The sequence below is a fragment of the Anomaloglossus baeobatrachus genome, chromosome 8 (assembly GCF_048569485.1).
Source record: "Anomaloglossus baeobatrachus isolate aAnoBae1 chromosome 8, aAnoBae1.hap1, whole genome shotgun sequence".
Classification (NCBI taxonomy): domain Eukaryota; kingdom Metazoa; phylum Chordata; class Amphibia; order Anura; family Aromobatidae; genus Anomaloglossus; species Anomaloglossus baeobatrachus.
The window spans coordinates 149,843,948-149,861,799 of NC_134360.1; the positions used below are offsets into that span (position 1 = coordinate 149,843,948).

The following is a 17,852-nucleotide window of genomic DNA, read 5'->3' on the forward strand; positions in this document are numbered from 1 at the left end:
GGCATTGATTTGTCATTTTTCTCTGCTTTTCACCCTGAAACCAATGGGCAGACCGAAAGGACAAATCAGTCATTGGAAAAAATTTTTAGGTGTTTTGTTGCAGCTCAGCAAGAGGACTGGTGCTTGTTCTTACACCTTGCAGAGTTTGCCTTCAACAGTCAGGTCAATCAGTCTGCTGAAACCTCGCTTTTGTTTTGTAATTATGGCTTTCATCCCCATTTTGGAGAATTTTCTATGATGAGTTCTGGGTGTCCTGGAGTATGACTTAGCTGTACAAAAGCTTGCAGATGTCTGGAGGGAGGTACAAAAGAATATTGGGGTGGACTAATTTCTCCAGAAACGTAAGGCTGATAGGAAACGTTCTTTAGGTCTTGCCATTCAGGTAGGAGATAAGGTGTGTTTGTCTTCAAAGAATATTAAGCTGAAAGTACCCACAGCAAAGTTGGGTCCTAAGTTTATTGGGCCATATGATATCTTAGAGGTGGTCAATCTCGTTGTCTTTAGACTGAGACTACCTCAGTCTTTGCGTCTCCCGAACATGTTTCATAAGTCCCTGTTGAAAGAATTTGTTCCTTCAGCCTTGTCTCCTTCATCCCGCCTTCTACTGTTCCCATTGACAGAAGTTTGGAGTATGAGGTACAGCAGATCGCTGACTCTCATAGGGTCCAGAATTCCCTTCATTACTTGGTGCATTGGAAAGGATATGAACCTGAAGAGAGATCCTGAGTTCCGGCACATTCCATGAGTGCCAGTCGTTTGGTCAGTCACTGTAAAGATAATGATAGCGCAATATGAGGAGCACCCGTGGATACATTTCTTTAGATTAAAATATAAAACTGCTCACCTGATTAGGTTGTGCGCCCTCGCACAACCTCGGTGGTGGGTGTGTAATTTCTCTGGAGGATGAGGGACTGAGTTAGCTAACACTAACCGATGTTTAGCTGGGTGGATCTGGACAGTTTACCGCTGGTGGCTTCTGGTTCACCGTCTCCTTGATTCCTGGAAATAAGATCGGCTCTGCGTCCTCCCGCTGGGTTGCTCAGAGTGGACTATTAGGATCTATTACTCGCAGCAGCTCTTGCCGGATTCCCTTGCGGGAGTAGACAATGTAGGTAAAATAAGGATGACCGGTCTTTTGAGCGCTAATGATAGATCTAAAATCTAGGATTTTTTGTAGATAGTGAGGCTTTATTGTTAAAATAAAGCTCTTGTTTTCACAACGCATTTCAGCAAGATCCACTTGCTTTCCTCAGGAAACCAGAACTTTGCCAGTCGTACATTCTGTTTTGTGAGTAGTGTGGTTAGCCTTTATGCCTGTAAGTTCTGATTTTTGTTGCCTGACCTCGAACTGTTATTTTGACCCTCCTCTGCCAGCTAGCTGTTCTTGACGTGACCCCCTAGTATTTTGACCTTGGACAGTTACCTGACCACGTCTCAGTTTACTCCCTGTATCTATTACGTGCCTTCCTGAAACCTGACCCTGGATAGTGACCTGACTACGCCTCCATTATGTGTCCTCCTATTACCAGATCCCAGCTTATTTGACTACTCTACCATTAGTGCTACGTGTAAATAGTGACTAACGTCACAGCCACACTCTATATGCCCCCCCTCACACACACACATTGTGCCTCCACATTGGTCTCTTTAAACGGAATCTGTCAGCAGATTTTTGCTACCTCATCTGAGAGCAGTATGATGTATGCAAAGAGACCCTGAATCCAATGATGTATCACTAAGATTACTGGGTGCAGCTGTTCTGACACAGGGAGTCTTTTCAGACCACTCTCTGATGTGAGATGCTTATCTTCTCTGATTGCAGAAGCAGTCCTGGTGGGCAGGAAATAAGGAGAGAGTTAGGGGAGCTGCAAGAGCGATGTCCAATCCCACTGCACATGAAACTCCTTAGGCTGCTTTCACACATCCGGTTTTTCCTGTGCGGCACAATCCGGCGCTTTGCAGAAAAAACGCAACCATTTTTTTTTGCCGCAGGTTGCATTTTTTTTGCATAGACTTACATTAGTGCCGTATTGTGCCTCATGGGCTTGCGTTCCGTCCGTTTTTTGCCGCATGCGGCAGATTTAGCCGATGCGGAGGCCGGGTGGAGCGTTGCCTGGCACGTTTTTTTGTCCAGCAAAAAAAAACGCATCACGCCGCATCCAGCCGATGCGGTGCGATTTGCAATGCATGCCTATGGATGCCGCATGCGGCGTCCTGCGGCAAACACCGCATCCGGCCGCCGCATGCGTTTTTTTCCACTGCGCATGCTTAGTAGCCTGCCGCAAGCGGCAAAAAACGGACGGGCCGCATGTAAAAAACGTATGCAAAGGATGCGGTTTTGTCGCTGCATCCGTTGCATAGGTTTTAGAGCCGGATTGGCCGGCTCTGCTAAAACCGGAGGTGTGAAAGCAGCCTTAACTTACAGTTTCAGAAATGGATTTCTCAAGTGCTCATTTAGATAATAAGAGTCGTGTGCTATCCGAGTAAATGTTGAACAACACACTGACCAATATAGGTCAATAGGGCTGTTTAGATAATCTGTGTTAATCTGTTTTAAGATATACAAATTTCAAAACTGAGCATTGCAATTTTTTCTACAATTTTGAAAATGTCAATATTTTCATAAAAAGCCCATTTTATTAATCTCAATTTACAACTAGCATACAATACAATGTGTCAGTGAAAAACAGTCTCAAGATCACTGCGATGTATAGAGGTATTCTACAGTTATATCCACATAGATTAACACATCAGAAAAAGTGGCCAAATAAGAAAGGGAAAAAAAGGTTTCAACAGGAAGTGGTTAATCAAACATATGTATAAGAATGTCTAATTTGGAGCTTTAGTTATATAAAAAGGGTACTTTTTCAATGCATTTCTATATACATATTGCTGTACCTTAATAAGTTGCTGCAAAATTTTTACTGACAGTTATTATCTCATAATTTTTCACTTTACTTGTATTTTTATGCCTCTCAGAAGTTTTCTAGTCCATTTTTATGACACATAGGTTAACTGCGCACCTGGCGTATAGTAACAATACATAGAGGTACAGTGCGAGTCACTTCATTTTTAATAAAGTTTATTAAAAGTAGAGTAAGAATAGATATAATTGGACATTTGCTATCATACACATCCTTAAAAAAATTCAAGACCACTGCCCCCTCCTTTTCCTTTGTAATTATTACCCTAGGAATTTGCTTAAACTTAACCTGCTACTCATGAAAGCAATCATAGTAAGGCATGATATATGTGTGTATGTTATATTGTTTGCTAAGTGTTTTAATTAATTGTTTACTTTCAATTTTTACTAGAAATAACCTGCACTCCTCCACAAATAGTACAAGGAAGTGTGGATGGACAGAAAGCCATGTACAAATATGGGGAATATATTAATGTGCAATGTAATGATGGTTATGTGCTTCAGAATGAGCCCGATAAAAGACGTAAATGCACAATAAATGGATGGGAGCCGGCTTCTACCTGTGTTAGTAAGTACATTTCTAAGGAATAATGTCTAGAGTATATATTATTTGTTTCCTTAGATAATTACATAACTAAAAGCCGAATTAACGATAATTAAATCAAACAAACTTTTTCAATATCTTAAAGCGGGCTTTACACGCTACGACATCGCTAATGCGGAGTCGTTGGGGTCACGGAATTCGTGACGCACATCCGGCCGCATTAGCGATGCCGTTGCGTGTGACATCGATTAGCGATTTTGCATCGTTGCAAAACAGTGAAAAATCGCTAATCGGCGACACGGGGGTCCATTCCCAATTATCGTTACTTCAGCAGTAACGAGGTTGTTCCTCGTTCCTGCGGCAGCACACATCGCTGCGTGTGACGCCGCAGGAGCGAGGAAGCTCTCCCTACCTGCCTCCCGGCCGCTATGCGGAAGGAAGGAGGTGGGCGGGATGTTACGTCCCGCTCATCTCCGCCCCTCCGCTGCGATTGGGCGGCGGTTCAGTGACGTTTCAGTGACGTCGCTGTGACGCCGCATGGACCGCCCCCTTAGAAAGGAGGCGGTTCGCCCGTCACAGCGACGTCGCCGGACAGGTAAGTATGTGTGACGGCTCTGGGCGATGTTGTGCGGCACGGGCAGCGATATGCCCGTGTCGCGCAACAGATGGGGGCGGGTACCCACACTAGCGATATCGGGACCGATATCGCAGTGTGTAAAGTAGCCTTAACACTAAATATAATTGGTTTGGCCAAAAAGTAGACAGTAGTTTCGACTAGTAATTTAGCTTCATTTGATTCATCCTGACAACATGGTGGGAGAATTTGTCCTTGACAACAATAATGAAATAAAGGCAAAAAGTTTAAAAGAGGACCCTACCATAATCCCCAATTCGGTGTTCCCCAATAACTATACTTTATATACTGCCGATGTATCCTCTATTAACAAAAATAAAAATAAAGTAAATAATAAAATAAAAGTAAAAATAAACAAACTTATATATGGTTAAAGGCTGTATCCCCCAGCTGCATATGTTATCTTGGCTGTGTATAAAAATAAGAGGAATCATATGCAATTGTTAAAGAATATATTTAAATAATAATAAAAACAGAGTGCGGTCCCCCCATTTTGATACCCAGCCATGAAAAAGCCAACATCTGGGGATGGTATTCTCAGACTTGGGAGACCGATGGTTATTGAGCCCCCCCAGCCTAAAATAGCAGCCTCCAGCCACTCATAATTGTCGCATCCATTAGATGGGACAATCCTGGAACTTTACAACCTACAAGAATTAGCGCACAATGACCAGAGTAAAAAAAAAAAACATATTCTTTTATTAACAACAGAGACATACAATTTAAAAAGGTGAAGAAGACTAAACAATGAATTAAACCAACTGGGGGTGCACTCACAGAGCAACCAAGGTCAATCAATACATGTATAATAATAGTACTGTGTCAGAGCAACTCATGTGCAGGGCCATAATCTTATCACAATTAATATTGTATTCAGATATGCTGCAATAGTACACACTAATAGTGTGGCTATATCCCTTGAGAAAGATGGCAAAACGAAACATGTGTCGGAGGGACCTGGGATGCCCCAGGCTATTTGGTCAACCAGGTAATGTGCATCTCCTACCTGTATTACTATTCTAGCAGGGCATTCTATATGTAGTGAGGGCAGAGTCATTGTAATGTGTATTTGTGTGTATACTGCATACCTCAATGGAGTGATTTCTGTTATTTGGAAAGGGTTACTGTCATGACTCATTAGGACAATATATAATTATTGCTCTCTACAACTACCGAACTATAGATATTACTATCAATTTGTACTATTACAGCATATCTGAATACAATATTAATTGTGATAAGATAATGGCCCTGCAGATTAGTTGCTCTGCCACAGTACTATTACAACCAGTGGCAAAAATTATGTAATCACCTGGCTCTAAGGATGTTCATTCAGTTGTTTACTTTTGTTTAAAAAAGCAGATCACAGACATGGCACAAAACTAAGTCATTTCAAATATCAGCTTTCTGGCTTTAAGAAACACAAAAAAAGAATCATGAAAACATAATGTGCTAGCCAGTAACGGTTACTTTTCAAGATCAAACAGGAGAAAAATTATGGAATCACTCAATTATGAGGAAAAAATTATGGAATCACCCTGTATATTTTAATACCCAAAACTAACACATACATCAAATAAGATCTGCTCGTTAGTAGAGTTGAGCGCGGTTCGCGGTTCGTGGTTCTCCAGTTCTAGGCTCGAGTGATTTTTGGGCTGTTCGAGATCGAACTAGAACTCGAGCTTTTTGCTAAAAGCTCGATAGTTCTAGATACGTTCGAGAACGGTTCTAGCAGTAAAAAGCAGGGCTTTTTACAGCTACAGTGTGCAGGAGCCATCGCTGGCAGCCTGCCACAAGCTGGTAACCAAGATAAACATCGGGTATCCAAGCAAAGCGCTTTGGTTAGTAACCCGATGTTTATCTTAGTTACGTGCAGGAAGCCCACACTTTCCCGCTCAGCTCGCTCCGCCCCCTCCTGCCCGCGGCATGTACACATACATACACACACACACACACACTCTCACCCCTCCCCCCCCCCCCCCCCGCTCGGCTTACCTGCGGTGATGAAGTCCCGCCATCCCGACCTCAGCGCTGTCACTGTCCTCCATGGCCGCCGCTTGTCACATCACCTCTCGCTTCCGACCCGAGACTGACTAGCGGTGACGTCACGGACCTCTCGCGAGACTTGCTGTGAAGGCGCCGGTCATTGACCTCAGTGACAGGGGCTGTCAGTGTGCTGGAGATCAGCGCAGGTAATGTACCTCACTGACAGCAGCACTTGTCACCCCCCTGCAGTGACCTGGGCTGACCCATTGATGTTAGCTCAGGTCACTGCACTGCTCTCCCAGCCAATGGGGAACATCCTGCTCTTCATTGACTGGGACAGTGTGGATCGTCATGGCAACCCCTTGGATTACACCAGACCTGGATTTGTAATAAATTGGTTAAAGAGGGAATGTTTTGGGGAGTGTTTTTTCAAATAAAAACGTGTTTGTCGTCTATTTTTTTTTTATTACTGACTGGGTTGGTGATGTCGGGTATCTGATAGACGCCTGACCTCACCAACCCCAGGGCTTGATGCCAGGTGACATTACACATCTGGTATTAACCCCATATATTACCCCGTTTGCCACCGCACCAGGGCGCGGGATGAGCTGGGGCGAAGCACCAGGATTGGCGCATCTAATGGATGCGCCACTTCTGGGGCGGCTGCGGCCTGCTATTTTTAGGCTGGGGAGATTCCAATAACCATGGACCTCCCTAGTCTGAGAATATCAGGCCCCAGCTGTCTGCTTTACCTTGGCTGGTGATCCAATTTTGGGGGACCCCTACGTGTTTTTTTTTTAAATTATTTATTTAATTTAAAATAACAGCGTGGGGTGCCCTCAGTTTTGGATTACCAGCCAAGGTGAGGTTGCCAGCTGTGGTCTGCAGGCTGCAGCCGTCTGCTTTACCCTAGCTGGCTACAAAACTAGGGGGAACCCTACGTCATTTTTTTTTCATTTTTTTGGCTAAATACAAAGCTAAGCACCCTTAGTGCCACATGAAAGGTACCAAAGGGTGTTCCACTTTTTCTCCATTTTTTTCTCCACTTTTTCTCCACTTTTTCTCCACTTTTTCTCCATTTTTTTCTCCACTTATTCTCCACTTTTTCTCCTCTTATGCTCCACTTTTTCTCCACTTTTTCTCCACTTTTTTCTCCACTTTTTCTCCTCTTATGCTCCACTTTTTCTCCACTTTTTCTCCACTTTTTCTCCTCTTATGCTCCACTTTTTCTCCACTTTTTCTCCTCTTATGCTCCACTTTTTCTCCACTTTTTCTCCACTTTTTCTCCTCTTATGCTCCACTTTTTCTCCACTTTTTCTCCTCTTATGCTCCACTTTTTCTCCACTTTTTCTCCTCTTATGCTCCACTTTTTCTCCACTTTTTCTCCACTTTTTCTCCTCTTAATCTCCACTTTTTCTCCACTTTTTCTCCATTTTTTCTCCACTTTTTCTCCACTTTTTCTCCACTTTTTCTCCTCTTATGCTCCACTTTTTCTCCACTTTTTCTCCTCTTAATCTCCACTTTTTCTCCTCTTATGCTCCACTTTTTCTCCACTTTTTCTCCTCTTAATCTCCACTTTTTCTCCACTTTTTCTCCTCTTATGCTCCACTTTTTCTCCACTTTTTCTCCACTTTTTCTCCACTTTTTCTCCACTTTTTCTCCTCTTATGCTCCACTTTTTCTCCACTTTTTCTCCACTTTTTCTCCTCTTATGCTCCACTTTTTTTTCCACTTTTTCTCCTCTTAATCTCCACTTTTTCTCCTCTTATGCTCCACTTTTTCTCCACTTTTTCTCCTCTTATGCTCCACTTTTTCTCCACTTTTTCTCCTCTTAATCTCCACTTTTTCTCCACTTTTTCTCCACTTTTTCTCCTCTTATGCTCCACTTTTTCTCCACTTTTTCTCCTCTTAATCTCCACTTTTTCTTCACTTTTTCTCCACTTTTTCTCCACTTTTTCTCCTCTTATGCTCCACTTTTTCTCCACTTTTTCTCCTCTTAATCTCCACTTTTTCTCCACTTTTTCTCCACTTTTTCTCCTCTTATGCTCCACTTTTTCTCCACTTTTTCTCCACTTTTTCTCCACTTTTTTCTCCACTTTTTCTCCTCTTATGCTCCACTTTTTCTCCACTTTTTCTCCACTTTTTTCTCCACTTTTTCTCCTCTTATGCTCCACTTTTTCTCCACTTTTTTCTCCACTTTTTCTCCACTTTTTCTCCGTTCTTTTTCTATGGTCAGTCTACCCATTAGCTCTGCCATGCATACTGTAGCTCTACACCTACTGCACATGTTACTTTATGATTGACATCTCTTTCGTACCAGAGCTGTCTAAGCCTACTCTGACCCCATATTTGTCATTACTATATTGTCCTTGTACTGTATTATGACATTTGTATCATGTGTTTCATTTCTTGCTGTGTTGCAATTTTTTTGCTGCATCCCAATTGTACCTCTACATTGTTCGAGTTTATGTTATTGTTCTCTCACTCTTATGTGATACTGATTATTGTCATTTTTCATGATTACATGCAGATAAGTCCAATCTGACGAAGGCTCAGGCCGAAACGTCATTTGTAACTTGTTTTGGACAAAAACATATATGCTTATGAAAAAATTTTTTTCTTAATACGGACCAATAAAGAGTGATTTTGCATTACTATCCATTGTGACTTACTGACTTAGTCTGGGAGATATAGAGTGCCGAGGTTACTCACTAATTTTATCTATTATTACCTCTGAGCACCTATATACCAGTGAGCAGAGCTTCCTCTACAGTAGTTCTCCTGATTAGGCATGCCCTTACCTCATGAGCAGGGCATTGCAGCTTTGGTAGCAACCATTATGACATGGACTCTGCTGCTGTGGACCCGGGGAGAGTGAGTGCAGATTCATTGCACCCACACTCCTCACATGAAGGGTCCGCACTCCTAGAAAATGGGGGATACGTTCCCTGAGTGTCTCCCCCCCATATTCTAGACGGTCCAGAGTCGTCGTGGGACCCCTTTATTTTTTTTCTTACAATAAATTGGTGAAAGAGGAAATGTTTTGGGGACTGTTTTTTCAAATAAATTTCTTTTGTCGATTTTTTGTTTTTGTTAGTACTGACAGTTTATGATGTTGGGTATCTAATAGACGCCATGACATCACAAACTGCTGGGCTTGATCTCAGGTGACTTTACAGCTAGTATCAACCCGATTTATTACCCCGTTTGCCACTGCACCAGGGCACGGGATGAGCTGGGGTGAAGCGCCAGGATTGGCGCATCTAGTGGATGCGCCACGTCTGGGGTGCCTGCGGCCTGCTATTTTTAGGCTGTGAAGGCCCAATAACTATGGACCTTCCCACCCTGAGAATACCAGACCACAGCTGTCCGCTTTACCTTGGCTGGTGATCCAATTTGGGGGGGACCCTACTTTTATTGTGTAATTATTAATATTTATAAAATAATTATAAAAAAGAGCCTGAGGGGACCTCCACATTGGATCCCCAACCACGGTAAAGCTGCCAGCTGTGGTTTTCAGGCTACAGCCGTCTGCTTTACCCTAGCTGGCTATCAAAAATGGGGGGACCCAACGTAATTTTTTTTTTTAACTATTTTTTAAATAGAAAAAATTAATGGGCTTCCCTGTATTTTGATTGACAACCAAGGTAACGGCAGGCAGATGGGGGTGGCAACCCATAGCTGTCTGTTTTATCTGCGCTGAGAATCAAAAATACCGCGGAGCGCTACGTCATTTTTTTAAAGATTTATTTTTACAGCACTGTGATGTCCAGCAATCAAAATACAGGGAAGCCCATTTTATTTTTAGTTATTTAAATAAATAATTAAAAAAAATATATATGGGCTCCCGCTGCATTTTTTGTATTGCTAGCTAAGGGTAATCCAAGCAGCTACTGGCTGCTAACCCCCACTGCTTGGTGTTACCTTCACTGGCAATGGAAAATCCAGGGAAGCATTTTTTATTTTTTTTGCCAAAAAACTACAAAAAAAGGACATGAGCTTCGCCATATTTTTGTATGCTAGCCAGGTATAGCAGGCAGGTGCTGGAAGAGTTGGATACAGCGCCAGAAGATGGCGCTTCTATGAAAATGCCATTTTCTGAGGTGGCTGCAGACTGCAATTCGCAGCAGTGGGGCCCAGAAAGCTCAGGCCAACCGGTGGTGCGGATTCCAATCCCCAGCTGCCTAGTTGTACCTGGCTGGACACAAAAATGGGGCAAAGCCTACGTCATTTGTTTTCTAATTATTTCATGAAATTCATGAAATAATAAAAAAAGGGCTTCCCTTTATTTTTGGTTCCCAGACGGGTACAAATAGGCAACTGGGGGTTGGGGGCAGCCGTACCTGCCTGCTGTACCTGGCTAGCATACAAAAATATGGCGAAGCCCACATAATTTTTTCAGGGGGCAAAAAAATTCTGCATACAGTCCTGGATGGAGTATGCTGAGCCTTGTAGTTCTGCAGCTGCTGTCTGTCTGTATGGAGAAGAGCAGACAGCAGCTGCAGAACTACAAGGCTCAGCATACTCCATCCAGGACTGTATGCAGAAGTTTTTTGCCCACCAAAAAAATGACGTGGGCTTCGCCATATTTTTGTATGCTAGCCAGGTACAGCTGGCAGCCACGGGCTGCCTCCAACCCCCAGTTGCCTATTTGTACCCGGCTGGGAACCAAAAATATAGGGAAGCCCGTTTTTTTTAATTATTTCACTTATTTCATGAAATAATTAAAAAACAAATGACGTGGGCTTCGCCCTATTTTTGTGTCCAGCCGGGTACAACTAGGCAGCTGGGGATTGGAATACGCAGCACAGGTTAGCCCGAGGTTTGTGGGCGCCTCTGCTGCGGATTTCAGTCCGCAGCCGTCCCAGAAAATGGCGCTCTCATAGAAGCGCCATCATCTGGCGCTGTATCCAACTCTTCCAACAGCCCTGGAGCCGGGTGGCTTGTTGGGTAATCATGAGTTAATACTGGCTTTGTTTTACTAGCCAGTATTAAGCCAGAGATTCTTAATGTCAGGCACGTTTGACCCGGCCATTAAGAATCTCCAATAAAGGGTTAAAAAAAAGACACCACACAGAGGAAAAATACTTTAATAGAAATAAATACACAGACACATTAGAGACTCCATCTTTATTACCCCCTGTCAGCCCTCCACGACCCTGCTCTTCTGTCTTCTTTCTTTCTAGTGTAGTAGTAGTGACGATTGTAGTGAGGAAGGATGAGATTCACCAGCTCATCACTTGGGGCTGGGGAACCTCCATCCTCACTACAATGCTCACTACAATCGTGCAGCAGCGTGCAGCCTTCACTCCGTGAGTGATCACTGCTGGCTGCTAGCGGTAACGCTGACAGACGCGTTACCATAGCAACGGTGCTCTCGGAGCCGCGGTTAGCGGTGACGTCACCGCTAACTGCGTTGCTATGGCAACGGTGATCTCCGTTAATGACCGGCTGTGTCAGCCGGTCCCTAACGGAACGGGGAGTCGACCGTGTGCTAGAGCATGTCGCCGGTACACGGCGATACACATATGTGCACCGTGTACCGGAGAGATGCACTCGCAGGTCCTACATGACGTGTCATAGTCATGTGACCAGTCTGTAGCCAATGAGATAATAGCCACATGACTGGTCACATGGCTATTTTGACGTCACGATAGGTCCTGCATCTCTGCTGGCAGTGCAGGTCACCGGGAGGATTCAGCGATCATCGGATGGAATAGCGGCAGGAGACAGAGTGCAGAAGGGATCGCGAGGACCGGTAAGTGTTATGGCAATGTTTATTAACTGTTTGTGTACATTTATAATGCATTTTTATGTGTTTGTGATTGCCTCCCATTATAGCCTATACGTTCGAGTTCGGTTCGTCGAACGTTCGACGAACTGAACTCGAACGAGACCTCCGTTCGGCGAACCACCTCGAGCCGAACCGCGACCGGTTCGCTCATCTCTACTCGTTAGTCTGCATCTAAAAATGAGTGATCACACCTTGGAGAGCTGTTGCACCAAGTGGACTGACATGAATCATGGCTCCAACACAAGAGATATCAATTGAAACAAAGGAGAGGATTATCAAACTCTTAAAAGATAGTAAATCATGACGCAATGTTGCAAAAGATATTGATTGTTCACAGTCAGCTGTGTCTAAAATCTGGACCAAATACGAACAACATGGGAAGATTGTTAAAGGCAAACATGAAAGCGTCAAAACAGGGAACTTAAATTAGTATATCTCCAAAACAGGAAATGCACAACAAAACAAATGAGGAACGAATGGGAGGAAACTGGAGTCAATATCTGTATAAAACCACCTAAAGGAAATGGGATTTACATACAGAAAAGGTAAACAATAAAAAGATGACTGCCTGAAGAGAACATGTAAATTTGCACAGTCATTAATGATATGGGGCTGCATGTCAGGTAAAGGCACTAGGGAGATGGTTGTCATTACATCTTCAATGAATGCCAAAGTTTACATTGAAATTTTGGACACTTTTCTTATCCCATCAATTGAAAGGATGTTTGGGGATGATGAAATAATTTATCAAGATGATAATTCATCCTGCCATAGAGCAAAAACTGTGAAAAAATTCCTTGCAAGAAGACACATAAGGTCAATGACATGGCCTGCAAAAAGTCTGGATCTCAATCCAATTTAAAATCTTTGGTGGAAGTTGAAGAAAATGGTCCATGACAAGGCTCCAACCTGCAAAGCTGTTCTGGCAACAGCAATCAGAGAAAGTTGGAACCAGTCCATGCCTCTGAGACTGCAAGCTGTTATAAAAGCCAGAGGTAGTGCAACAAAATGCTAGTGATGTACTGAAATGTTATTTGTTTGTTTGTTTTTCATGATTCCATAATTTCTTTCCTCATAATTGAGTGATTAATTTTTTCCCCCTGTTTGGTCTTCAAAAGTAACAGTTACTGGTTAGCACATTATGTTTTCATTACTTTTTTTTAGTGTTTCTTAAAGCCAGAAAGTTGTCATTTGAAATTACTTTAGTTTTGTGCCATGTCTGTGATCTGCTTTTTTTAAACAAAGATAAACAACTGAATGAACATCCTCAGAGCCAGGAGATTCCATAATTTTTGCCAGGGGTTGTATTGTACATGTATGTATTGATTGACCTTGGTTGCTCTGTGAGTGTGTGCCTCCCCCGTTCCAGCATACGACGCTGCTCGGATCTGGGGCTTCAGGGGTGGTGGCTCGAGGGTCTCCGGACCCGGGAGTCTTGCGGACATGTCGAATAAATGGGGGGATGTAGATTTACGGGCTAGGCTTTAGTAAGTTCGTGACACCACCCACGGTGTGTGGTGAGGTGGGACACCACTGCTGCTGTTACGAGGCACCCGGGGGAGATGTTGTGCAGCAAGTTGTTAACCTCTCCGTGGGTAGGGATGGTGGCCCCGGGACCCGGTGGCTCGGTGCCGGGGATGGCGACCACAGGGGATGTTGGTTTACTCAGTGTTAGTAAAACACACAAGTCTCTGGTAAACCAAGGTGATGGTGGCCGGTGCCGCGGCCGGTCGCGTTCGGGTCCCCCACCCGGCTGGTGGTCTCTATCCTTTTCCTGCACTGCTTTGTGTAAGGTGGACTCTCCCAGTGTGAAACTCAGGAGTCCGCTCCCGGCTGGATGTGGCCTAAGGAGCCGTGCCCGCAGACGCTGGCCCATGGGATCTCTGGGCCCTGGCGGTGACCTATTATCCCTAATCGGTGGGCTGTTGTCTTCTATGAGGGACTTTGGGTGGGACAGGACCTCTAGTCCTGGCCTCAATTGGTTAATTAACTAGTTCCACTTTGTTCTGGTCCTGGATTCAGGGTCCGAGTACCCCCCTTTGTGCTCCGGTTTCCGGATCAGTTCCCCGTGTCGGTACTGGCGGGCCTCAACCCTGTCCCGGTCCACCTTGGTTACACCGAGCCGTCTTCCCATCTCCTGCTGACAGAGACCACTGTCTGTCTCCTAGCCAGTGGCACCAGGGCTCCTATCCTGGTACCGTTCAACTTGAACTCTCCTGCTGGAGCTACACTTAGCTCCAGCCCACACTCCTCTCCAAACTGAACTTCAGACTCAAACTGACTGTTTTCCCACCCCGGGCTGTCTGGACCCCTGGCTGGGCATTTCCCAACCACCTGGTCATGCCCACTGGTGTGTCTATCTTTCCCTAAGGGGGGTGACTAGGTTTTCTGGTTGGCTGTGTGTTTCCTAGTGAGGGAATAGTGTTGTGCGGAGCCTATCTGTGACTACCTGGTTTTGCCAGGGCATCACACTCCCCCTTGGTTAAACACAGACCGTCCGCGGGCTGTCCGACCACCACCATTTATTTAACTGGAAAAAGAGATAAGAAGAATAAAACAGTTACAAGTATAATAACATATGTATAATTAGGTATGCTTTGTTTTCTTCCCTTATGAGAGGCATTTTACTCAAACGTTGCTCATACAAAACTGGGACGGGACGGACCGGGTCCTTCTCACTTCACCCACCCAAAACAACCTAGCCCTGATGCCACCTCTAAAACACAGGTTGGCACCCCTTGCCCAAGTCCAGGGTAGGTCCGGGTGTTGCCCAAACGGGCCGGGTAAAAAGGTCCTTACCCGGCAGTCCTTTTCAAGGGCCCCACATCCAGGGGACCCCTGACCGGGAGGGTAGTCACCGGTTTTGCTGGTGACAGGGCCTCGGCCGACTCTACCGCAGGCCCATCCTCCAACCAGCCTCTCCAGAGACTGCGGCTTGGTGAAAAGGTTGGTCAAGGAGTATTTACAAGACCCAAAAGTTTATGGGCTGACTCGCAAGTTCTAAGCCATTGCCTTTTAACTATGAAACCGGGAACTCTTGAAACTCACACAATCCCAACGGGGACTTTAACTGTGGGGTAGTTGGGAACCGCTACCTAATACTCTTCATACTCGGGACTGGAAAGTGGCGGAGAGGGGTGGACTTGCAGCTGGGCATCTATTCTTACCCTCCTTCTGACGTCAAGTCCACACCACCCCCTCTCACAGCAGTGCCGGGTGTAGGTCACTAGCTCCCCGGGCTCCAGATCCTGGTCGGGGTGGCCAACGGGCAGATGAGGGGCCACGTCCCTCTGGGACACGAATATCTGGGCCTCCATGCCCGGCTCGTATATAAACCCTCATCCCTTTTGGGGGTTAAAATGCCGGATCTGACCTCCATACGTCGGGCCCATCACCTGGAACATGGCATTCCGCAGATTGTCCTTTTCTGTGTAGGTCCGGGACAGGACCTCCGCCTTCCGTCTCTCCTAGGCGGCGATCTCCTTTCCCAGCTGGCGCCGCTGCCGCTCCCAGTACGGAGCATTGGCTGCCTGCTCCGGTTCAACCTGTGCAAGGCCTGGGCCCAGCCGGAGTCCCTCTTTTACGACTACGACCGGCACCTTTGGCAATGGAGAACCTCGCTGTGTCGTGGCCCACTCTACTGACCTGCAGCTGCATCCCCACTGCACCTCAGCCGAGGCCGGGAGTCTGGGAGTGGCCAGCGTTGCTTGCGGTGCTGGCTTCCGGTCGGGGACCGCCTCCGTTCTGGCCGGGCGGGCTCCCGGGGCCGTTGTCATCTTAGGCGCATCTTCTTCCGGAATCGGGATCGCTGTCGAGTCCAAGGCTGGACGGGGCACCTTCTGCGCGCTGGTCGGGCGTGGAGCTGATACTGGTGCCGAGGCGGTGTCGGGCTTGCTGCTGGTGGCTTTCGCTGGCTGGCCCTCGCAGGCCGACGGAACGGGTACCGCTGCCGCTGTTGATGGCAGCGGACCGAGCGGGGTGTCAGCAGCAGGTACGGGCGGTGAGGGAGGCAGCGTGGCGGGCAGGGGCAGACCGGGCCCCTCAGCCTGGTCAGCTGGTCCCTGGGGGACATAGGGGCGTGGGTCGCTTACCCGCTCCTCCGAGGCTGCCTCCACTTCACGGGCCCGAACGGCTGCGGCTAACTCCGCCATCTCGGCCGTCCATCTTTTGAGCAGAAAGCTTGCCTGTGCCTGGATCCGGCGGCACATACGCTCTGTCTGGGCTTCCACCCAGTTGGCTGTTCCGTACACGGGCTTGCCAGATGGGTCTGCCATGCTCCACAGTCGGTGGTATCCAGGAAAAAGAAAGGTGGCAGGGTCCTGGAGTTCCTGCCCTTTATCTGCTCGGTCACATGTCGCAGAATCTTCACCCGCCCCCCCTTGGTCTTTTGCTGGCACTTCTTTCTGCGGCCTGTTAGTTTCGTTTTTTGGCTTTCCGGACGCGTTTCCAGGGGGCGGGGCTTCAGCTTTCGCGCCCTTTTCTCGGGGAAGAAGATGCTGGGCTGTAGTTTTCGCGCCCAAAATGGCGGCAAGATGGCGATTTCTGAAAATTTTGCAACGGATCACTGCTGACTGTCCAATACAAGGTGCACTTCCACAAGGTAAGTGGATGGGTAAGTATCCTGTTCGTAACGCCAAGTTTCGGGTTGTGCCACCCCCGTGTCAGCAGCCGACGCTGCTCGGATCCGGGCCTTCAGGGGTGGAAGCTCGAGGGTCTCCAGACCCGGGGGTCTCGCGTACACACCGAATAAATGGGGGGACGTAGATGTACGGGCTTGTCCATAGTAAGTTCATGACGCCACCCACGGTGTGTGGTGAGGTGGGACACCACCGCTGCTGTTACGAGGCACCCGGGGGAGATGTTGTGCAGCAAGTTGTTAACCCCTCCGTGGGTAGGGATGGTGGCCCCGGGACCCGGTGGCTCGGTGCCGGGGATTGCGACCGCAAGGGATGTTGGTGTACTCACTGTTAGTAAAACACAAAAGTCTCTGGTAAACCAAGGTGATGGTGGCCGGTGCCGCGGCCGGTCGCGTTGGGGTCCCCCATCCAGCTGGTGGTCTCTATCCTTTTCCTGCACTGCTTTGTGTAAGGTGGACTTTCCTAGTGTGAAACTCAGGAATCCGCTCCCGGCTGGATGTGGCCTGAGGAGCCATGCCCGTAGACGCTGGTCCGTGGGATCTATTGGCCCTGGAGTTGACCTCTTATCCCTAATCGGTGGGCTGTTGTCTTCTATGAGGGACTTTGAATGGGACAGGACCTCTAGTCCTGGCCTCAATCGGTTAATTAACCAGTTCCACTTGGTTCTGGTCCTTGCTTCAGGGTCCGAGTACCCTCCTTTGTACTCCGGTTTCCGGGTCAGTTCCCCATGTCGGTACCGGCGGGCCATAACCCTGTCCCCATCCACCTCGGTTCCACCGAGCCATCTTCCCGTCTCCTGCTGACAGAGACCAGTGTCTGCCTCCTAGCCAGTGGCACCAGGGCTCCTACCCTGGTACCGTTCAACTTGAACTCTCCTGCTGGAGCTACATTTAGCTCCAGCCCACACTCCTCTCCAAACTGAACTTCAGACTCAAACTGACTGTTTTCCCACCCCGGGCTGTCTGGACCCCTGGGTGGGCGAGTGCCAACTGCCTGGTCACGTCCACTGGTGTGCCTATCTTTCCCTAAGGGGGGGCTGACTAGAGTTTTCTGGTTGGCTGTGTGTTTCCTAGTGAGGGAACGGTGTTGTGTGGGGCCTATCTGTGACTATCTAGTTTTGCCAGGGCATCACAAGTGCACCCCCAGTGGTTTATGTCATTGTTTATTCTTGCTCACCTTTTTTAATTGTATGTCTCTGTTGTAAATAAAAGAATAATAGTTTTTTTTCACTCTGGTCGTTTTGCGATAATTCTTGTAGGTTGTATTGCTTTGCGCAAACTGTGTTTATTGTGTGATGGTCAGTACATTTATCTGTGAATTCTGTGTCTGATCTGA

At 46.7% G+C, this 17,852-nt stretch overlaps 1 protein-coding gene across 1 annotated transcript in view; it reads left to right on the top strand.

Moving 5' to 3' along the window:
• CFH (complement factor H) overlaps positions 1-17,852 on the top strand; it is a 1,163,637-nt gene that overhangs the window by 193,804 nt on the left and 951,981 nt on the right. Inside the window, exon 7 of the mRNA XM_075322035.1 lies at positions 3,315-3,491. Within this exon, the coding sequence (XP_075178150.1) occupies positions 3,315-3,491 (177 nt within the window). The remainder of the gene's footprint in view (positions 1-3,314; positions 3,492-17,852) is intronic.